This window comes from Cervus canadensis, chromosome 13, assembly GCF_019320065.1.
Source record: "Cervus canadensis isolate Bull #8, Minnesota chromosome 13, ASM1932006v1, whole genome shotgun sequence".
In the NCBI taxonomy this organism is placed as follows: Eukaryota; Metazoa; Chordata; class Mammalia; order Artiodactyla; family Cervidae; genus Cervus; species Cervus canadensis.
The window spans coordinates 4,352,347-4,376,051 of NC_057398.1; the positions used below are offsets into that span (position 1 = coordinate 4,352,347).

The 23,705-nt window shown below is 44.7% G+C and overlaps 1 protein-coding gene across 1 annotated transcript in view; it reads right to left on the reverse strand.

The window, feature by feature from the left end:
• The window catches only part of CRB1 (crumbs cell polarity complex component 1), a 153,887-nt gene that overhangs the window by 19,955 nt on the left and 110,227 nt on the right, over positions 1–23,705 (reverse strand). Inside the window, exons 9-11 of the mRNA XM_043485819.1 lie at positions 16,165–17,074; positions 13,562–13,690; positions 9,380–9,506 (exon numbers count right to left, since the gene is read on the reverse strand). Of these exons, the coding sequence (XP_043341754.1) occupies positions 9,380–9,506; positions 13,562–13,690; positions 16,165–17,074 (1,166 nt within the window). The remainder of the gene's footprint in view (positions 1–9,379; positions 9,507–13,561; positions 13,691–16,164; positions 17,075–23,705) is intronic.

Here is a 23,705-nt window from a genome sequence, read left to right on the forward strand (position 1 = left end):
ACGCGGGTTCAGTCCCTGGGTCGGGAAGATCCCCTGGAGAGGGAAAGGCAACCCACTCCAGTGATCCTGCCTGGAGATTCCATAGACAGAGGAGCCTGGCGGGCTACAGTCCATGGGGTTGCAAAGAGTTGGACACGACTGAGCAGCTAACAGTTTTCATCCCCATCCTGGTCTATTTTATCATGATTTGCATAACTGGGACATTTTAAAAAGTGAGCAAATGCCTTTCTTAATTTTACATACTTGAAGATGATGAATGATAGCCTCATTAGTCTATTGCCTCAAAGAATCTTTTTCGTGGTGCTGATCCAGGGAATTTGCTCAGTTTTTGGAGAAGGGAGACTTAATCTGATTAAACTTGAACCTCCTCAGACCAAAACATGCCTTTGGTCCTTTGAGAAAAAGGGGGGAGAGCATCACAGGCCTGAAAAATCCTCAATTAACAAAAAAGAACTTTAGAAAGATTCAAATGAAGTTTTTTGGGGAAAAAAAAAGATGCTTAAAGCAAAACTTGGTAACCCAGAACTATGCCTAGAGAAATTTTTAATTAGCAGAAATAAAAAATCAGGTTAAAGAATATGTGCCTTTAATAAGTTAGAGAAAAACCAACCCCCCAACCAGACCTATTCAACAAAATTTCCTGCCCTAACAATATAATTTAAAGGAAAAAAAAGGAACATCTTGAACAAGGAGCAGTTTGTATTAGTTTGAGTTCCAATAGGAAAGAATAAGTCTGAGAATATCACTGAGGTGTTTCCCTCAGTCAAATAAAATCATCATTAAAGAAAGGTGCTACTGTTTTGGTGGAAGGGAACCCTTTAATCAGAGTGATGGGCAGCCCATGGAAAATCACAATCTATTGAAAATAATTTAGAGTACAGCGTGGTGCCAGCTCAAATCGGGTTATTATGAAATGACTCTTCCCTGCTCTGGCTGGGTTTCAGACAGAAGCTGGACGATCTAATCCGTAATCTAGCCCTCGCTTGAATTTATCCGATTTTACACCCCACCACTTCCAGCATCCTTCAGCATCCCCGCCAGGGCTGGTCCCTCTTTGTACCTCACATCGTCCAAACTTGGTTCCCACCATCGCATCTTTACTCCTGACCTTTCTTCTCTCTTGAACGGGCTCCCACTTTCTGTTCTGCAAATAATCTTCCTCGTGTTTTATGGCCTAGTCGAATTCCCATAACCTCCTTGGAAACTCCCCCTCTTGGAATAACTCCCTGTGACCAAACTTCTGTAATTCATCCAGTGCCTTCACTCAGGACCATAAATTAGGGGCTGTTTTCAACGTGTCTCGTGGCTTCTCTTTCTCCTCTGAAACCAGATTGTTGTTTTATTGACGTTCTCGGAGCAGGGATTATGTATCTCCCTGGTTCCCTATCCCGCTCCCTCACTCCACGTCCTGTCCACTCTCAGACACGGTGCAGAAACGCCTGTTTGACGCTATGGTCCCGTCCTTGGCTCTCAGCGGGCAGTGACTGCAGCCGCTCAGCAGTTCCCGGCCTCGAGGTGCGCCTTGTGAAAGGACAGGACTCTGGGCTTCCTGCTGGGAGGCCCGGCCCGTCAGCTCAGCCCACGGGAGCAGTCTCGGGAGACGGAGGTGGCTCAGAGGCAGGGTGACCTGGAGGCGGGTGGACGGCTCAGCCCCTCAGGCTCAGCTGAATTCGGAAAGCGGGGAACAAGTGGAAATCTCTTCGAGAGGCTTTTCTGAAAACCAGTGCTGTGAAAAAATGATTAAGTGTTGGTCTTGCTAATGGTGCTCTTGGGGCAAATACTGGCCATTTCATCCATCCCTGCCCTCTCGGGGCAGCTGTCAGGCACCCTTCCCCTTGGGAACAGCTCTAACTCTTTCCGGGGTCCTCCTGGTCTCCTGGAACCGCCTGAATTTCTTCAGCACCTTTTCCTCTTTCACTGCTTGGGGCTCTTCAACAGCCTGTCTAGTGTTTATCACCTTTTGGGGTCAGTGCTGTAAATCTCCTGCCTCTATCAGACCTCTAACCCTCCTCCCATGACCCCGAAGGAACTCGATGCTCTGATGCTTGCTCTTCAGGGTTCCTTTCTCAGACTCTTGGAAATATCAAGACGCCGTTACACAAAGACAAACGCCTGGTCATCTAGGCCACGTGTAATTGTAAACACATTGCAGCACATCCACAGGAGTGAGAACCTGGGATTCTGAGCTCTCTGCTAACAGCACACAACTTTACTTGTGACAATTTCTTCTATGAGAACCAATTTAATCAGCCCTTTGGCAACAAACAATCAAACAAAGCAAAAAAAGACATCTGGGGAAAATGTGCTTTTTGGGTTGCTAAGAAAATTCCTGCTCATTCTGTAAGACCTGGGTCAATGGTCTTCTGGGAGAAACTTTCCCTGCCCTCCCCTCCTCTGTGCAAACCACGTGCCACCCACCATTCCTTCGTCCCTCCATTCACCCCTTCAGTAAGGACTGAAGCACCTGCTCTGGGCTGCCAGGCCCAGACCTTACAGAGTTAAACAACCTTCCAGGAGCTCAGAGGCCGGAGGACTAGGCAGACAAACCAAGGTGTCTGCACTATTGTTCCCACATATGTGGGGCACGTGGCCCAGAACCTGAACACGGGTCCTGCGCCTTCTGAACTGGATCTGCTCGAGAAAGGCACTTAACCTCGGACTTTGTGTTCTCATCAGTAACACGGGAAAATTAATGTCACCTAAGTCTTGGGACATTTGTGACAAATAATCAAGATAATGTGTGAGAAGACCTCAGGAATAGTGGCTGGCTTCCAGGAAGGACTCTACAACAGGAAGGACTCTACAATTAATAACCTCCATCAGTGTTGTTATCATTATATGTTACAACGGAGGTGTATCTGGGAAGGTGTGGGAGCTTGAAGGCCCCCCAGTGTTGATGGGGGAGGGCAGAAGAGAAAGGAAGGTTTCAGTGGCAACTTTGAGAACATATATACTCCACCCAGCCAAGAAGGATAAAATGAGAATTCAAAGAGCAAAGAACAACATTTTCTTTAAAATGTCTTTTTTTGAAAGGCAGCTGTGCTCAGCACTATACCACCAACGCTGCACTAAAATGTCTTTTTTTGAAGTTGCAACTGTGATCAGCTTGTTCTGGAGTTTAGAGGAGGTGAAGGACACGAATTTTAACGATTCAACACACCCGTATTTGAAGAGAAGAAAACTTACACTCTTCTCCAGAATCACTGGTTTTGAGGGGCCCTGCCCATCCTGCTGTAAATGGAATGCTTTCCTAAAAGCAAAGAGGAAGTCAAATTAGAGACATCCTGGAGGGCTGCCCTGAGACTGTCCCCGGGTATCCACGTGACTATGTTACAGGTGAGCGCCCATGTCTTTGTGAAACTAAGCTTCCTCTGGGAAAACGGTTCAGGAAAGAGCCAATTTATATCAAATTTCACTTCAACATGAATAATACGGTTTCTGTGCATTTGGTTCTTGGATGAAATAATGTTACTCTGTTGTTGAGTGTGGGCTTCCCCACTGGCTCAGCGGTAAAGAATCTGCCTGCAATTCAGGAGATGCGGGAGACTCAGGTTTGATCCCTGGCTGGGGAAGACCCCCTGGAGGAGAGCATGGCACACACTCCAGGAATCTTGCCTGGGAAATCCCGTGGACAGAGGAGCCTGACGGGCTACAGTCCGTGGGATCGCAAAGAGTCAGATTCGACTGAAGTGACTGAGCACAGTGGAAAGTGTGGATCACTGATCCTCAAGACCCTACCGTCACCAAAGAGGTTCCTAACGACCAAGACTAGACTTTCTCTTCTGTGAATTTGGTAGGAAAACTGGACAGATTTTCGGTATTTAATATGTACCATCATTTGTATCTTAATAACTGTTCAACAGGCTTAATACACACACACACACACACACATGGTTCTCAAAGTTAGAAAATGCCACTCTGAACTCATCTTAAAAACTCTTCATTCGTTATATCAGTAGGTTCATTAATATTCATTATCTACTATACATGATATATACAATGCTGGCTATTGAAAACTTCAAAGGAATATATGAGCTTTAAAATAAATGTTTTCTTGAGGTTTTTTTCAGCTTCCTAGATGGCATAGTTGGTAAAGAACTTGCCTGTCAATGCAGGAGACTCAAGAGATGGGGTTCAATCCCTGGGTTGGGAACATCCCCTGGAGGAGGAAATGGCAACCCACTCCAATATTCTTGCCTGGAGAATCCCATGGACAGAGAAGCCTGGTGGGCTACACAGTCCATGGGGTTGCACAGAGTTGGACATGACTGAGCATGCACGGAACTAGAGTGATTTCAGTCATTCATCAAAAATTAATACATAATTTGCCACTTTGAATAACAAGTATATGGATACCTCAAATCTCCTTCATAACAGTCTTGCTATTCAGTCTTGCTATCAAAAAATGTTAGGGGAATTGAGTGAAAACAACATTATTCAGAATTTTACGTGCAACTAAAGTCAGGCAGACAATAAAATGATTGTATTCCAAATGATTAAATATGTTTCATTGCAAATAGCCTAATTGTTTTCAGAGGAGCTATATTACTACTATATTATATGTTACTACTTTCCTCTATACAATTAGTTTCCAATAGATTTCCATACTACAGGAAACAATCTGTGACTCAGAAATTACAATGTGAGAAGAAGATTAGAGCCATGATCTTTATGCTGTTTTAGAAGGAAAGAATTCTTTCTATTTCTATCAAGCTTAGGAAAATAATATTCATATAACACATATATGAATCACGAAAGTTTCAAGTAGAAAAATATTAAAAACCAGTATCAATTTCAAGTCAGTTTTCTTGATATTTAAATTTGTTCAAATATAAAATCCCCTGGAGTGTGCCCAGTTTTCTACATTTACTCTCACAAAAAAAGATCAGCAATGGATTCAGTGAGCTGCACCCTCTTTTCCCAAAGCCAATGTAAGTCAGTCAAGAAGAAAGTCCATATAAGAATCTACAGATTCAATTCTTGAAAAAAATTGGGAGAAACTAAATTCATGTTATGTTCAACTAGACAACATCGTGATATTCACTTGCATACTAACTGTTTTGTTTCATTAATCACGACTCTATTTTTAATCAATAAACCAATATTAAAAGTTCTTCTTGAGTAAAAACCAACAGGAATAACTCAAGAAAATAATAGTTAACATGGTATGATCAGCTTCATTATTCACCTTGAGTCTTTTGGTGAGTTAACTGGTTTGTAACACGGAGATTTGCTTTCTAAAATGATCTGTGGGGACTTCCTTGAAGGTCCAGTGGTTAAGAATCACCTGGCGGTGCAGGGAGCACAGGTTCAATTCGTGCTCGGGGAACTAAGATCCCACACGCTGAGCAGCTTCTAAGCCTGTGCCCCACAACTACAGTCCATGCACCTCAGCAAGATATCTCACGTGAAGCCAAGAAGATCCCGTGTGCAACAACGTAGTCATGAGAATGAAGGAGATCCTGCTATTTGCAACAGCGTGGGTGGACTCTGAGGGTGGTGTTGCTGTTCAGTCGCTCAGTCGTGTCCGACTCTGAGACCTCACGGACTGCAGCATGCCAGGCTCCCTTTCCTTCACTGTCGCCTGGAGTTTGCTCAGCCTCACATCCATTGAGTCGGTGATGCCATCCAACCATCTCATCCTGTGTCGTCCCCTTCTCCTCCTGCCTTCCATCTTTCCCAGCATCAGGGTCTTTTCCAATGAGTTGATTATTCGCATCAGGTGGCCAATGGATTGGAGCTTCAGCTTCAGTGTCAGTCCTTCCAGTGAATATTCAGGGTTGATTTCCTATAGGATGGACTGGTTGGATCTTCTTGTAGTCCAAGGGACTCTCAAGAATCTTCTCCAACACCACAATTCAAAAGTATCAGTTCTTCATCACTTAACCTTCTTTATGGTCCAACTCTCACATCTGTACATAACTACTGGAAAAACCTTCGACTATGCAGATCTTTGTCAGTAAAGTGATGTCTCTGCTTTTAAAAATGCTATCTAGGTTTGTCACCGCTTTTCCTTCCAAGGAGCAAGCATCATTTGTGGCTGCAGTCACCGTATGCAGTGATTTTGGAGCCCAAGAAAATAAAATCTGTCACTGCTTCTACATCTGCCTTGAAGACCAGGTAACAATGCCCCTCTTCTGTATTCCTCTTAGTTCCATCCTAACACTGACCCAGGAATGCTCCTCCCCTGCTGACCTACATGCCCAATGAGACCCTCAGCTTGCAGGCATGTGCTGCGTCTAATCTACAGTTGAATTCTCTAGTCCAGGGCACAGCACATAGAAGGTATTTATCAGGCATTTGTTGAATAAATAAAAAAATAAAGTTGAGAAATGAAATAGTCCATATTACTAATGATTTTGGTAGTTGAGAATAATTTTCATAGTTTCTTCACTGGTATTCTTCCTAAATCACTAAACTCAAATTTTATGTATCACCATTCTCACAAAGGGCTCCATTTAAATTTTGCAAAATTAAAGCTGAACAACTTCTGCTATAATGCTCAGATATGGCAAAGGGATCTTTAAACACAATTTAGTGAGTAACTTGGAAGGTGAGAGATATTGGTTGCCCTTACAGTGAAAAATATGTATTTATGAAAGGCTTATCACAATCCCTGGCCCAGAGAAGGTTCTCGGAAGTGTTAAATTCATCTTTCTGTGCTGTCAAAACACTGAAGTCTCCAAACCTCCCTATTTTCTCAACTTTCCCTGTTCTCCAAAAAGAAGGGTGATAAAAACCACTTCCACACACAGGAGGAAATGGCATGGCCAAAAATAGACACATAGCCTCATTTAGTTCAAATGCTGAACCTTAAAAATGAGCAAAATGAAACATTTCTAACTCAACCACTACAGGTTATTGTTTCAGAGGTGGGGTCTAGAGGAGCCTGTGTGGATTTCTGTCACTCAGGTGAGACGGCCCCTTCTCAAGAGCCAGGTTAACCAGGGACACTGCGCATCCCCAGCAAGAACACTTAAGGACAATCAACTTGAGAATCCCAGCTAGAGAAATGTCCGCCACAGAGGGAATGTACGTGGAACTTTGACCTAGACGGGCACAGGTGTCTACCTGCAGGAACACGTCTGGGGGAAGAGACCCCAGTTCAGGGCGATCACACAGGTTCTTCTGTGTTTGCTGTGTGGTTGTTTGTGTGTGTGTGTACCTGAGCACGCACCAGACTTGTGGCCATCTTAGCGTGCAGGACACAGTCAAGGCAAATAAAGACAGATATCAGAAGATGAGGAGTAGAGATACAGAAACAATGGTTTTATTTTTCTGTGCAAATGTGCAAAAGCTGTAGTCGAACACAACGCAACTGAAAATACACAAGACAGAGAAGAAGGACAGGGTTTTTAGGTCAGATATGACAAGGCGCTGGGAAACAGAAAAGCAACTGACAATTACGGTGACCACAGAGGCGCTAGAAGTGTATGGAGAAAGAAATGGTGAGTGACTCAGAAACATAGCTGGAAGGAAACGTGCTATATTTGGAAAGACCTATAAGTACATAATTACAGATATGCCCAAGAGGGAGTAGATGTGAAAACTGTATGTGTGGTCTTTGGCTATAATCAATTTTATGGCTACTTCAGATAATTTGGGAGTGCAAATATTGACAGGAAGGGTTCCTCCAAGTCTCTTGTCGGGAAATCTAACTTTGCAGCGGATCAGTTGAGATGGTGGGTTAGCATGTGATACCTGGGGGTGAGGGAGTAGGGAGGAGAAAGGAAAGAAAACTTCAACATGCGTTTCTCCAGTTCAGGGCCTGCCAGCACTTCACAGCACAGAAATTTGCTGCATAAAATCCTCTATAACTATTGAAAAATAAGATGGAATTTATTTCCTTTGCTTTTATAGTATACTACTTTGTAGTTTTGATGTCATGCTATATTTAAATTTACCTGGTAATTTCCACGGGAAAACAATTTTATTTTTAAAAAAAAAAGAACTAAATGAGTATTGCATACAGCCCAATGGATAAAACACCCTCACATTTTTAAACCAGAGCGACTCCTAAAGACACAGAAGCATTTACAAAATGATATTTGGCAGGCCTTTGTTATTATAGCTGCTTTCTGAACTAATCCATAAGATCAACCTATTTTCCCTTTAAATAAACACTAATCACGGCTCCTTGGGAAGGGATATCCACACAAAGATACTTAGCATAAATGACAGTAAGTCAGTGGAAGCAATAAAAATACTAGTAAATCAAGTTATATTCTAATTAATATGTTATATACTGTACTAAAGCTAAGCAAGAATATGTTAATCTTTGCATACCTTATTAATTTACTTGGTAAATCGATCACTTCAGGTATTTATTTATTAAAAAAACATAATGCCAAATATATTTTGATTATAATAAAGGTAGTATGTTTTTTCTTCAGAAATATAGTTGAAGGGGATAAATTTACTTGAAAATTTTAGAAAAATAGGCCTCCAGGAAATTCAAGTTTAATAAATTGTCTTTTCAGTATATACCTATAGAATAGCATGTATTTCTTTTTAAAATATGTATTGAAAAGCAATTGCGATTAGTTAATTTGATAGGAAGGTCAATAAGCTCATAAATTTATAAGCAATTAACAAAAAGTTATTTGTATAGAAAGTACTGCAGGAAAAAAGAAATGGAAAAAGATTTTATCTGACATTTTTTCTGAGGAAGAAAGGTTTTATGGAATTATAAATTACACTGGTGAGGAGTAACTTGAGAACTGATACCAGTTATATCAGAAAAGTTTCCTTCTACATTTTGAGGGAGTTCATGAGATTCCCCACTTTCCCTTTATACATATTTTTAACTTACCGGAGAACTGGCAACACCGCATAGATGGATAAAAAAAAATTAATCGGTAATTTTCAAACTGTTGTGTCCTGAATAATAGAATGAAAGGACAAGACTGAGCGAGGATGAGGGTGAGGGAGGGTGACTTACACTAAAAAAGTGCCCACAAGAGCAGGTGTGGGGGAAAGCATTCTCTCACTGCAAGGGTCCTTCAGATACAGACGCGCTTAGAATGATGGCGTATTTATACTCAATATTCTCGAAAAGGAGGCGTTTCTGCTTGTACTGAGAACAATATTGCTTTGCATTTAGAGCCAGAGTAAGTAAATATTTGCTAAACTCATAAAGTGCTTTGCAACATGCTTAAAATAGGCCTTGAACCTAGTTTACAAGATGATTGATTAAATTTCAAGGCATATCCTGAAAGTCGTGGTTTCAGGTTTGGGAGCGCTCAGACGCAGGTCAGTAATCGTCCTGGTCTCCCCACTCGACCACGGGCTCATCATTCAGGCGCAGGATGAGGTAGGAGAGGAGCTGGAAGAGGTTCTGCCAGAGCAGCAGCGAGACGTAGAAGGAGAGGCCGCTTACGTCCAGCTCGCAGCGCGGCCCGGCGAAGGCCAGCGGGCACGCGCAGCGGAACCCGTTCCGCAGGTCCTGACAGCGGCCGCCGTGGAGGCAGGGGTCGGACGCACACTCGTCGATGTCCATGTCACACCTTCAAGACAGAAACAGCAGAGGCCGGGCCCCGGCTCAGTATGCTGGCCGCGACGTGAACAGGGAGGGGGAGCTTCCCCGCGCCCTTCCTGCGTGCCCGACAGCTGGGCGATAGCCCTCCAAATGCCTTCACGGATTTTGCTTTTAATGAAAATAATGTGTACACACACACACACACACACACACACACACACACACACACACAATGTTAATTAGAAAGAGAAAACAGGTGCAAATCTTTAGAAACCGAAGCAAAACAGAGCCATGCACAAGTCAGTTTCAATTTCCCCCTCAAGAGCGTTGGTGTGGTTGCCACCTTGTAAAAGTTGGGTTTATTGGGGTACGTGGGGACCAGAGAGGGAGCTGTGTTTTTTTTTTCAGCCGAGCGTCTACAGAGCAGACCTCCATTGGAACTGTGAGGGTTCTAAAGCATCAGTGTGCCAGGCGAAGGGGAAAAGCCCATAAGAAGCAGAAAAATGTATTTGGTGTACTCTGAGGGCTTTTGGATTATTTTCCTTGAGAGTTCCATTACATATATATAATGCTTGCATGAGTGCTAAGTCACTTCAGCCCTGCCCAGCTCTTTGCGATCCTGTGGACTGCAGCCCACCAGGCTCCTCTGTCCATGGGATTCTCCAGGGAAGAACACTGGAGTGGGTTTCCATTCCCTCCTCCAGAGGACCTTCCCGACCCAGGGATCGAACCTGCGTCTCTTGTGTCTCCCGCATGGCAGGTGGGCTTCTTCACTGTGGCCAGCGGGATTCTTAGTTGCAGCTGTGGGATCTTCAGTTGTGGCCTGTGAACTCCTAGCTGTCGCACATGGGATCCAGTTCCCTGACCAGGGATCAAACCCCAGGCGCCCTGCATTGGGAGTGCGAAGTCCCAGTCACTGGACCACCAGGGAAGTCCTGGAGATTCCATTTTTAACAAAAAGCCAAAGTAGATAATCAGAAGATTGCACTTGATAATAAACTGGTTTCATAGCTAGGTTGTAATCTTTCCAAGTCCAGGTAGAACAATTTTCAAAAGCCAAAATTTTCCAAAAACAAGTGATGCCAATTCTAAGGTAACTGAAACTCGCCTCTTCCCTGGAGCACTGTCACTTTTCACCTGGTTTTCCACCTACCGAAATTGCTTTTCTGTGCATTCACTAATTAACTCCCCCAGTCCCTTACTGAGTAGATATTGAGCACATGCCATGTGCCAAACCCTCTACTAGGCCTCGGGATAGAGCAGTAACTGAGGCATCTCTCTGACTTTGGGAAATTCATATAAAATCATAGCTTCAGGAGTCTCTGCAGAGCAGCTCATAGGAGTAAAGTCCAGTCTAAGCAGATTTTCATTTCCCACCTCTGCAGAGGTAAGCATGTGCGCCTGGGTAATCCACTAATCCCCAGGCTCAAGAAATAATGAGAGGAGGTGGTGGGTGGGACAGGGCCCCCCCAAGGCATAAAGGGAAAAAGATTTCTTCCCAGAAAAACAACTCCTTATCCCGCTGGATACCAAGCATAGCTGGGACATTTTGTTTCCCTGCTTTGGCTCAGGCTCCCGGGCTGGGGGAGGCCTCTCTGGTTGGAGCAGAGCAGAGCTCAACAACCGGAGGGAGCCTGCCAAGTCCTCCCTGCCCTGGGTGGGCCGGAGTGTTCAGAGCATCCACCACGCACAGCCTGCCGGGGTGACGGCTCAGAGCTAGAGGTCGAAGCCCACGGCAGAGGAGGCGGTCTGTTAGATGACAGCTTTGCAGCATCTTTGGACTTTGTGGAAGTCTCACCCCCCTGGTCCCTGGGAGAAGCCCAGTACTTTCTGCTTTTCCTTTAGTTATTCTTTCTCTGTTGCTTATCTACTTCTCTTTCGAACTGAGCAGTACACAGTATACACACAACAATCATTATAAACATTATTGGAGCTTTCATCAGAAGTTACTAATGGGCAGAAAATAAAAAAATATAAATCCATTGGCATCAGTAATAACTAATGACATGGAAGGACTTTGAAAGGATGGAATCCATCGAACACCTGGTGACTATTTTAGAAATTCATTTTCAGTGGAGAAGTTTATCCTGGTGAAAAGATTCCTGGGAGAAGAAGGAGAATGTTGAGCTTGCTTTTCTTACCACATTTGAAATCAACAATTTGGAGGTTAAATGTCAGATACTGTTAAAAAAACAATGTTGGAGGAAAGGGAAATGTTTACTGTAAATAGGAACAGTGTGCAAGCAGCAGAGAAAAATAATCCAAGACTTTGGATGAGTTCTATGCTGTCGTCATTAAACATTAATTCATCAATTTAATAATACCAGTAAGCATTAAACTGTGCCATCCAGGCAGAAAGTAACCAGCACTTAAATATATGGTTAAAGCATTGTTCAAATTTTCGGACAAGAAAATCTTTGCAGTATTTTGGAGATGGAATCGGAGGCCAACCAAATGGTCTCTGGGTTAATATTATCATTATGGTGCATGCATGGAAAAAAACAGTGCCGTGAAAAGCAGAATGTGACTTGAGGTCACACCCCTCCATACACACAGATTCTCCGACTGCCCATGCCACTTTAGAGCCAGCCACTGAGAGCAGACCAAGAAAGCAAGGACCAGCCTTGTCACTGAATATTGGAGGGGAAAAAAACGCAGGTGTGGCCACATTGCCTGCTGTTTGCCAACATGGCAAAAGAGCTGTGTCTCTGTGGTGCCCAGAGCACAAGCTGAAAAAGAGAAAATTCCAATTAATCCAAACTGCAGTTGTCATGCAGCAAAAACATACCCATTATTTCACTAACTACTCTTCTGGGGAAAATTAATTCAGTCAAAATCGCTTTGTCCAAGGTGTTGGATTTGATCTAATTAGTTCAATGGAGGAAGCCTGATCAGAGAACAGTTTATCTAACCCTGGATGGTATAGGAGATGGAGGAGAACTCTTTCCCTTTACTTGTAGTTGTCGCAAGTAAAGATTTGGTCATACGTTTATGCCAGAAACATCCTGGAGATGGGCAGAGGCTCTGAAGGTGGCCTGACCTGGCTGCAGCACACATCTGAATAATCAACACCTGACCTGTCCCTTGACCTCTCAGCTTCAGTGTACACAAATGCAGAAGGGAAATAGTGACAATTAGAGACACTATTTGCAGGGTGCCTGGCCGAGCACTAGACAAATGGCCAAGGACTTGTTCTCTGCTGTTACAGTGCATCTTGTGGAGCCTCGGTCTGTCACCATTCTGGGGACGCTGATCCCCTTGGGGATCTGGCAAAAGCTACAGGGGGGTGCACTTTTTTGGACTTCCCAGATGGCACTAGTGGGTAAAGAACCCGCCTGCCAAAGCAGGAGACATAAGAAACGTGGGTTTGATTCCAGTGTCAGGGAGATATCCTGGAGTAGGAAATGGCAACTCTGGTATTCTCGCCTGGAGAACCCCGTGGACAGAGGAGCCTGGCCAGCTACAGTCTGTGGGATTGCACAGAGTCAGACATAACTGAAGCGACTTAGCACGCACACCTGCACATTTCTGCCCTTGAACTCACCGCAGCAAGTCACATGCATATACAAACATGCCTGCATTTTCAGTAAGTCATTGATTGAAAGCAGTAATCAATTCCACATTAAGCAATCCCAGCATTAGGTACTGAAGAGACAAAGGGTTTCTCTGGGAACAGTAGAGTCATCTGGATAAGGTACGTATGCTTTTAGGGTTCTAGGTAAGTCTATGGGGCAGTCTTTAAGGTATATTTTATTTGACCTCAACACCACCCACATTTGCATCATGTGTTAGAGTTAGTGGGAAAGAAACATGAATCCAGAAGTATTTCTAAGAAAGAAAAATATCACATTTCACATTTTTCAGAGACATATTTCCCTAGTTAAAGTCTTGGCTCATAAAGTGTCCTTGACTTTGACCTCAAGGGTAATTTTTCTTTTTTATTTTGACTCTGGCCAGACCTATACTTCAGCACAGATTTTCCTATGGGAACTGAGACGAGAAAGCAGAGAAGAAACACACTTCGCATTGTCTCACTGTGGTCTGGCCCGGAAGGCCCTCCCGTAAAACTCTGCTGCGACTCACCGTTCCCCCGTAAAACCAGGCCAGCAGGCACATTTCATTTCTCCCCGGAACTCCGTGCAGTTGGCACCGTTGTAGCAAGTGAGGTTGGTCTTCTCATTCCCACAGACGGTGGAGGGTAACCGGAGGTATCTAGGGAGAAAAAAGCAACAGTCACTGCTGTTCATCTTGTTCATTTCATTCAAGAACACTTTTTTAGAAAAGTCCCTGTATCTTGTCTGTGCCAAACTAATGAGGTGCTCAGGCCGACTGGGCTACAAACGCTTAACGGTGCTGTTCTGTACACGGATCGCTCTTCGGTCCACAGGTCCTGCTGCTGGAGGGTGCTGTAAGGAGCGTGGCTATCCGTCTTCCATTTCTACCCAGTGCTCATTTGTGAGATAAGATCTGTGCGGGGGGTGGGGGGGAGCGGTGGTGGCAATAAATTTAGTGTTGGAAAGAAACTCGCTATGGCTAGATTTGCTGCTGCTTGGCTAATAAATCACATCAGGCCATAAGAAAATTGCATCTCTATAAACATCAGCAAAGAAAGGCCAGGACTCTGGTACCCAAGCACTCGTGTGATTTCTCTGCTGCCTTTCACAGCTGAACTCTGGTTGCCCCGCCAATACTTGCTGCCCTCATCCAATAACTCATGACTTAGCAGAAGGCAAGCCAAATGCTGTCCAGGAGGTTTGTATACAGCACTCAGTGGAAAGTACATGTGAATTCAGAGCGTGGCTCCTTTGTTCAATAACACAACTTTATATATTAAGGAGTCCCTATAAAAGCGAGTACAAATTGCTAGATGCTAAGCAGAACTTTACTACCAGATAAAATCCAGTGGTGTGAAGGGGCTGGTTAAAAAGACCTTAAAGTGTCCAGGTCCTGAACTACACTCTGCCTGTTGTGCATGGAATCAGACACACAGTTAATATTCAAGAAAGATAAAATGAATTTTATTTTGTTCTGCTTAGCAGACTGTAGCTAATATAGAGAACGCAGTCTATATGCTAAGTGTGTCTCTTCCCACAAGAGCTAATCAATTTGACTTTAAAAAGAAAATATCATGAGGAATTTTCAAAAGAGCCAAAAGCGTCAACCAGCTTTGGAAGAGGTCAATTAGCAATGCAAATAGGAAGCTTTGTATACATCTTAACGTTTAATAAACAATTTTTTGAATCTCGTTAGAAAGTACTTTTGAATCAAAACTTTAATCTTTGAAAACTTGGCTTTGATGAATTAGGCAGAAAAAAATGCTGGAGCACTGGTTCCTAGGCATATATGTGTCTTTTACTTATCCAAAGTCACCACAGCAGTACTATTCATTTTGATCCTGAATGTCTTTTGTTGTTAAGCATTCGGTTTACCTGTTGGCACATGAGTAGGTCAACTCATGAGAAGTCGCGTTTTATTGCAATGTCAGTACTCAGCAGTCAGCCTTGTGTCTTGCCTTCACAGGCTCTGAACAACAATATTATGGGGACAAAAATACATCTCCTTGTAGCTGTGACCACATGTGTGTCTACCAGGAGATTCATCCAGTAAAGGTACCACCTCTGAACTCCTGTAACGTCTCCAGGCTGCCAGCCCACTCCAGGTATTCTTGTCAACATCCTGGAATCTGTTACTTGTCTCATGTTCCTACGTGCGTGCTTAGTCACTTCAGTCATGTCTGACTCTTCATGACCCCATGGAGTGTAGCCCGTCAGGCTCCTCTGTCCATGGGATTCTCCAGGCAAGAATACTGGAGTGGGTTGCCATGCCCTTCTCAGGGGATCTTCCCAACCCAGGGATCAAACCCACATCTCTCAAGTCTCCTGCATTGGCAGGTGAATTCTTTACCACTGAGCCATCATGGAAGCCCATATACATATATATGTATACATTTATGTATATAATTGTATGGTCCTTTGACATTTTGATTTTTATCTTACTGGTTCCCTCATTAATTCATGACAAAGTCATCAAAACATGCTCATTCTGAGAGTCATGATTTCCCATTTTGGAAACTATACTTTAACATAGTCTTTTCAGAATTTTGTAAAGTTGACCTGCCTGAAGTGACCCAGGGCATTCTTTCAGGGGTAGGAGTCATGCTTCCTCCAACAAAACCAGGATTCAGCTCTTGCATTGGTTGTCACTGTATTTATTTCCTGCGGCCTTAAGGCTCGGGACTCCGGGGCCGTAGTTGCTGAGACATACTCTGACCGAGGTGACTGAGAAGATGTTTTGTTTGAAGTGTGGTCTAAATCCTGTAGAACATGCTGGCAGGAGCAACTCTGTCTTCACGGGACTGAACTGTCATGGCCGTGACCATGAGCCCCTGCTCAGCACAGCGTCCTGAGTGTACCTGTCACGAGAGCACTGGGGGGTGTGGAGCACACCTCCAGACACGCTTTATGTGGGTGTAATGCTCACCTGGCCTTTCAGCAGATAAAGAATCCGCCTGCAATGAGGAAACGTGGGTTCGGCCCCTGGGTCGGGAAGATCCCCTGGAGAAGGGAACGGCTAACCGGCTCCAGTATTCTCGCCCTGGAAATCCCATGGACGGAGGAGCCCAGCGGGCGACAGTTCGCGGGGTTGCAGAGTTGGACGCGACCGAGAGACTAACACTGAATGCTCACCTGCAGAACCTTCCGGTGAAGTTTCCGGGACAGCGGCAAGAGTAGCCGGTGGCGTCACTCACGCAGGTGGCCCCGTTCGCACACTGGTGACGCTGGCAGTGGTCCACCTCCGACTCGCAGTTCACGCCGGTGAAGCCGGGCTCACACCTGCAGTGATAGGCTGCCCCGCCGGGGGCGGAGCAGTTGCCGTGGATACAGGGGCTTGAAAGGCACGCATCGATGGCCAGCTCGCAGTGTGGCCCCGACCGTCCCGCGGGACAGGTGCAGCGGTGGGCGCTGTAGGTGTCCTCGCAGCGGCCTCCGTGCAGGCAGGGCCCGGAGCGGCAGGCGTCGAGCTGCCGGCAGCCCGTCTCCACCGGACGCACAGAGACTCTGAGAAACCGCCCCTCCTGAGGTCTACTCATCAAGCCACGGACGTTTCCAAGGTAAGAGAGATAGAGGCCGCTGATGGCTATCGTGCTTAGACATCCTCGCGGGGCCCGCGCGCTGTCGCTAGCTCGGTCACCCACGTAGATGTCTGTGTTATCCTTCAGGAAGCCGAGGCTCCCGGCAGCGACTGCGCTGGTCACAGGAGGCGCCTGCCCGTCCACCTCCATCTGCCACCTGGAGGCCTGGGCCCCCGGGTCTGTCATGGAGACGGTCGCCTGGTGCCACACGCCGTCGCTCACGGGCTGCAGACTCGTCAGACTCAGCGTGTAAAAGCTGTTGCCGCTTCGCAGCTGAAATAACAACCGGGAATCCCGAATGTGAATACGAAGGAATTCAGGCTCCTTCTCTGCACGCAGTATGATCACATGTGCGTCCCTCGTTCTGAAACCAAACGTGATGTTGGTCAGCTCTCTGGTGATGTTCCCGCTGCTCCTGAATATTATCTCACGGCTTTGTCCATTCAAAACAGCATTTGCGATACCTAAAGAGAGAAGGCAGTGCCAGTCAGCAACTTGACTAAATCTATATTTGCTTCAGTTCAGTTCAGTGGCTCAGTCGTGTCCGACTCTTTGTGACCCCATGGACTGCAGCATACCAGGCTTCCCTGTCTATCACCAATTCCCCAAGCTTGCTCAAACTCATTTGCTTAATTACCTTTATTAGCACTAATGATCAAGACATTATTACCATCATGTATTGATTGATATGGGCTAGGCACTCTGTTTGTTGTCTTTATATTACTTTTAATACAAAGTTCTTAAATACAGGTTTATTATTAATATCATTTCTATTTTACAGATTAAGAAATTGAGACTCACAGAAGTTAAGTAATTTTTTCCGTGGTCAAATGGCTAATAGTTAATGAAGACAATGTCAAACCTGGATGGTCTGACACCAAAACCCAAGTCATATGTTTCTTTTCCATTGAAACACTAATACATTCCAATATTATTTTACTTCAGTTCTCACCAATAAAGCATTGATTACCCATTTTGTACATCAAGAAACTGAGCACAAAGCAATCTCAAGTCTAGCTATGGTTACACAGTAAATTAACAGTGGAGACTGACTTCTGAGTTAGCTGACTGTGTGCTCAGTCATGTCCGACTCTGCAATCCAATGGACTGTAGCCCACTGGGCTCCTCTGTCCCTTCAATTTTCCAGGCAAGGATACTGAAGGGGTTGCCATTTACTTCTCCAGGGGATCTCCCTGACCCAGAGATCCCACCCACATTTCGTGTCTCCTGTACTGGCAGGCAGATTCTTTACCACTAATACCACCTGGGAAGCTGACCATGAGACACTTAAAAGTAGCATTCTAAGTGATTGATTTACTATCTGCAAACTCCAATTAAGTGTCCAGCTACCAATCTGTGCCTAACTCCGAGTAGTATTCTGTGAACTGGGCAAAATCATACAACCATACCATCTGCTCCACTGTATGACATATATTCGCAATCACATATGACCATAGCACTTTGGGGCAATCTTCTTGCATTTTTCTATTGAAGTGTTTTATCTCTTAAAATGTCTGACACTGTCAGTTTATGATCTCCTTTAATACGTTCTTGGGAAAACTAGAGAAAGAAGAACTGCTTTAGCTATCCACCTAACCTGTGAACCTGGCAAATCTGGATCCACTCTGCTTTTGATTCTGTTATAATGGACTGTTGTTGAGTTGTTCAGTTAAGTCCAACTCTTTGTGACCCCGTGGACAGCAGCACGCCAGGCTTCCCTGTCCTTCACCATCTCCCAGAGCTTGCTCAATCTCATGTCCATTGAGTTGGTGATGCCATCCAACCATCTCATCCTCTGTCGCCCCTTCTCCTCCCGCCCTCAATCTTTCCCAGTATCAGAGTCTTTTCCAGTGAGTCGACTCTTCACGTCAGGTGGCCAAAATATTGGAGCTTATATGGATGCCCTGGATGCATATGGATGTTGTAATCGATGCACTGCCCTTCTTCTCATCTGTATAATAACATAAAATATATCTACTGTTCTCTGCCCCTGGTTCATGATCCGAGGCTCTGAAAATCCTGATAAATTCCTAAATGATGAGAGCATGGCACTGGGAGCATGTTTGTTGTAATGAGACAACTCTGCTTGGGTTCCTGGATGGAGCCTGGATGCAGACTGGTCATCAGGAAGACCAAGCCATGACTAGAAGCTTGTAACTCTCAGCCCCAGCCCATCCTCTAGAGAAGGATGAGGTTGGAAAATGGGGTTAATAATTAGTCATGCCTACATGAAGAAGCCTCCACAAAACCCTGAAAGTATGGGGTTCAAAGAGGTTCCAAGCTGTTCAGCAGGTACACTGGGATGGCCACACACCCCATTTTCTCGGGACAGAAGCTCCTACACTGGGGACCCTCCCAGACCTTGCCCTGTGTATTTCCTCATCCAGATGTCCATCTGGGGCCTTTGTCAGATCTTTCAAAAAGCTGGTAAACAAGTAAGTGTTTCCCGGAGTTCTGTGAGCTGCTCTCGCAAATTAACTGAACTGAGGTGAAGGCTGCGGGAATCTCAGATTTATAGCTGATTGGCCAGGAACACGAGCGACAACCTGGACTTGTGGTTAGCATCGGAAACAGGGTGGGAGTCTTCTAGCAGGACTGAGCCCTTAGCCTGTGAGGCTATCACTATGTCCGGATAGACAGAGTCAGAGTTGCACTAAATTGTGATAACTTGTAGGACACCCAGCTGGTGCTGCAGAATTGCCTGGTCAGGGGGAACCTGCACGCATCAGGCATCAGAAATGTTGTAACTGGGGTCCTGGTGTCAAGCCAAGGGGAAACACACAGGAGGTGACCGCTGGGTTTTCCCTAATCAGGTGGGAGCTATAGGTGTTCCCGCACAGACCCAAGCTCAGCTGCCCCAACCTTGCCTTGGGTCCCCTTCATTTCCACCTTCTTTAGACACTGTTTCCTCACATAATCTCCCCCTGTGCGGCATCATCATTTTCCCTCCCCTTCTCTCATTTCCCACCAGCATACAAATAGGCTGCCATTGCACACAAAGACCCGAGTCCTACCGTGACTTCCATCTACCCTCTTGCTTTTTTATTTCTCTAGTTCCTTCTCTGGCAAAGCTTTTTCCGTATAGTTTTATATTCACCTTGTCTCCACTTTCTCATCTCCCATTTTCTTTTTTAATATCTTCCACTTAGCCCTTGGTTCCCATCACGTCACTGAAGCCACTCTGGTCAGGGTCACGGAGACATCGGTGTTACCTGCTCCAACAGGCAACTCTATTCTCATTGTCTTCCAGCTTTCAGTAGAAATGAACCTTAGAGCATTGTCGTCTACTCACATGTGGGGCACCACCCCCAACCTCTAACACTTCACATTCAGACTCTCCCAGCTAGTTCTCAGCGTTCTGGTTTATACTGCTCTGCAGAGCAACGTACCAACCACGCCTGAGCCTGAGACCCCCCCCCCCTGGTTACCATCACATCTAGAAAGACTCCCCAAATCCCACACACGGCAGACAGAACTTCTGTGACCCGACCCCTGACCGATTCTCCAATGCCATTTCCTGCCACTCCTCCTCATTCAAGTGATACAGCCACGAAAACTTCCTGCTGTTTCTTGAAGACAACACGCTTGTTCACAAACCATGTCTTTTACCGTCGCTGTTACTTAGACAGGATATTGGCCCCTGCTCTTCCCACACCCGCCTCTTCCTCAACATAATATGTGCTCAAATATCACCTCCTCTGAGAGGGTTTCCCTGACTATCCAAGTGTTTCCATCCCAAAGCCACTCTCTTTTCAATTATCCTGCTTGATTTTCTCCATAGCATCTTATAACTATTTGAAATTACATTGTTAAATTTTCTTTAACAATCCAATTAAAATAAACAAAATAAAAAATATAATAATAGTAGTGAAACTGTTAGTTGCTCAGTCGTGTCTGACTCTTTGCCACCCCATGGACCGTAGCCCACCAGGCTCCTCTGTCAGAATACTGGAGTGGGTTGCCATGCCCTCCTCCAGGGGGTCTTCCCAACTCAGGGGTCAAACCTGGGTGTCCCACATTATGGGCAGGTTCTTTATATAATATATAAAATATACATTTTATATAATAATATATAACATACTCATATTTTATATAGAAAATAATACATAATAATAAAATAAATAAAAAATTTCCTACTTGTTACTGCTCTTTCCTCACGAGAGCATGAGCTTTTACAAGATCTTGGAACTTCTCTATCTAGGTTCTCACTAAGCCCTGTGCCTGGAACACTGCCTGGCATAGAGTAGGTGGTCAGTAAATATTATTAAATGAATAATGTATGAAAGTAACTCAGTCCTTAATTCTGAAAAGTGAGATAATGATTAGAAACCTAAACATGAGTAAATTCAAGTGGATTATTTGACTGGATTAACATTGCTCTTGCTTTTATTGCTTTTGACTGTGGTGGGTTTTTTTTTTTTTTCAGCCAGGTTGCGATTAGGGCGGAAAAGAGCAAGATGTGTCTCACTGCATGCTTTAACATGTAACATGTTAACATAAACGTTAACATGACAAACCTCATTACTCCTCCAGCTCCTGAAGGAAGAGCAGCGTCTGTCACGCCGCATAACTCATCTCACGGACATGCTGACCATGCTGGAGTCACTCCTTGTTGTCTGAGGAAGAACCGCCGTGCAGGTACCATTACACTCTGCCCTTCCTTCAGGGAACTTTATCATAGTAAACATGTCTCTGTCTAAGGTGGCTTGTAATTTTTAAGTCTCTCTTTTTTGATAGGATGCAAAGATAGAAATGATTAAGTACTAAAGGTAAATTCGGGTAATGTACCAGCTATACTCTCAAGAGTAGTTACTCTAGCAGAACTAACTTGTCAGCACATCTCCCTGGAAAAACATACCATACGGTCAAGAGATCACATACAACAGAGCAAAAGTGATCTGGGGGTGACATCTGTTGGATAGGAAAAGTTCACCCCCCTACTGATTTCCCTCCCCCGCCCTTTATTAAGATAGATCATATGTCAAAAATGTTTCTGAGACTCTGTGAAAGGTCAGAGGCAAACTTTCTCCTCTTTCCACAGAGGCAATGCCTAGCGGTGAAGAGTGCTCTATGCCTTTCCGAGGCGTCCAAGTCCTTCATGTGAAGACAGAAGGCAACAACACTCACCTGGGGTATGGTTCTCACACTGCCACTGATTTTAGAAACCCTATTCTTTTTTCCCTATGAAGTCATTCAGAATGATTTAAACCGTTTTGTAGAACATAACTGGGACAAACAACTTTAGTACTTCTATCAAAAGAGTAATAATAAAATGAATAAGTAAGTAGTAAACTATTTTAAGAAAGCAATTCAGAGGGTCGAGCAAGACAAAAGGTGGCACTAAAATTCTGCGTCATGCTTGACGCCTGATCTCCTGCTTTGTGCAGATTCCTGCCTTATTCACGTGTATAGCGTGCATTCACGCGCGTGTGTGCTAAGCTGCTCCAGTCGTGCCCCACTCTGTGACCCCATGGCCTGTAGCCCACCAGGCTCCTCTGCCATGGGATCCTCCAGGCAAGAATACTGGAGTGGGTTGCCATGCCCTCCTCCAGCGGATCGTCCCAACCCAGGGACTGAACCCGGGTCTCTTATGTCTCATGCATTGGCAGGCGGGTTCTTTACCACTAGCACCACCTGGAAAGCCCCATGTGTGGCATATTCTTTCTTAAAAATGAAACACAAGAGTATGTGTATTCTTCAAGAAAACCTCCCCAAGTATATACACAATGCAATACATTTCACACTTATCACATGATAAGTTGATATATCATCTTAAAATACATAAACATCAAAGTAAATATATACTTGTCCTCAGTCACTTCCAGTCTTGGTTGTTGTTAAGGGGCCTGAGGTCTGTCTACCCTCTAGCTCCAGATTATTATTTTAGTTCATTGTTTTACAAGATATTTTATATATATTTTAAAATTGTATGCAGACTTGTATGTCCCTTAAGTCTAGAGCAGTTAAGTGAAAATATTGAGTTAAATTGAAGAAAACAGATATTCATTAAACAAATATTTCCCGACAGCCTCCTATGTGTTTGGCACTATTCTAAGTGCCAGGAGTAAGGTAGGAAAGCAGAGAGCATACCTCCTTCTCTTTTGAAGCTTACATTCCACTGAGGAAAAGATGATGAGCAAGTGAACAAATACATATAAAACAAAACATCCAAGGATGATAAGAGCCATGAAGGAAAATAAAGCCAGGGAAGAGGGCGTTTGGGTAGGAAAGGGAATGAAGTGATGAGGCAGCCTGTGAGGCTCTGGGCTGGGAGGGTTCAGGGTGGAGGTGGTGGTAGTGGGGGGAGCCTGATTGTTGGGGTGAAGGAAAGAACACTGGACGTAAGACGTGAGGAGCATGTGGAGGCCAGCTCCCGGAAGGGTTCTCCCACCAGGAAAGGAGCAGGAACATGGGAGGTGGCTGGCAGGGATGGGGGCGCGTGTATCATCCTCGAAGGGAATCAGGGGAAGTAGTTTGTGACGAGGATTTGACAGTGTGTTTATATGCTGGTGGGAGAACTAATGATGCTGCTGGCTTGAACGAGGCAAAGAGACGAGAGTTGAGTCCAAACATGAAGGGCTGGCTACAGACTGAACTGTGCATTGTCTTAAGTAGAGGAAAAGACAGACTATAAATCATTGTGTTGCCAGTACCCAGACACGTCAAAATTGTGGGGATAGTGTTCAGCATGCTAACATTTGGGAAACTGTTTTGTAGTACTGAATTTGGGCAGGAAAACTGTTCCCACTGAAGGAAATACTCATTGCAAACATGAATTGCGTGCTTAACACGTTTGGCTGTCTACACACAAGGTCATACAATGATCACACACACACACAGATTTATCTGCTTATCCAGCAGACCTTTTATCCTTACTTTACAGAGGAAGCCTTAGATTATGGAGGCCGGCGAACCATGGCGGCCTCATAGCTAACCAATGGCAACAGGCTCACAGCTAATCAATGGCACCAGAGGGTGCTTTCGCTCTGGATAATCAGTAAGGAGGAAAGAAAGGCCAAATATTAGCCGGCTAGCTCTTTCTCTAGAAATCAGCCTTACACGATCCAGGATGTAGGTTTGGAGTTGCTATGGCCA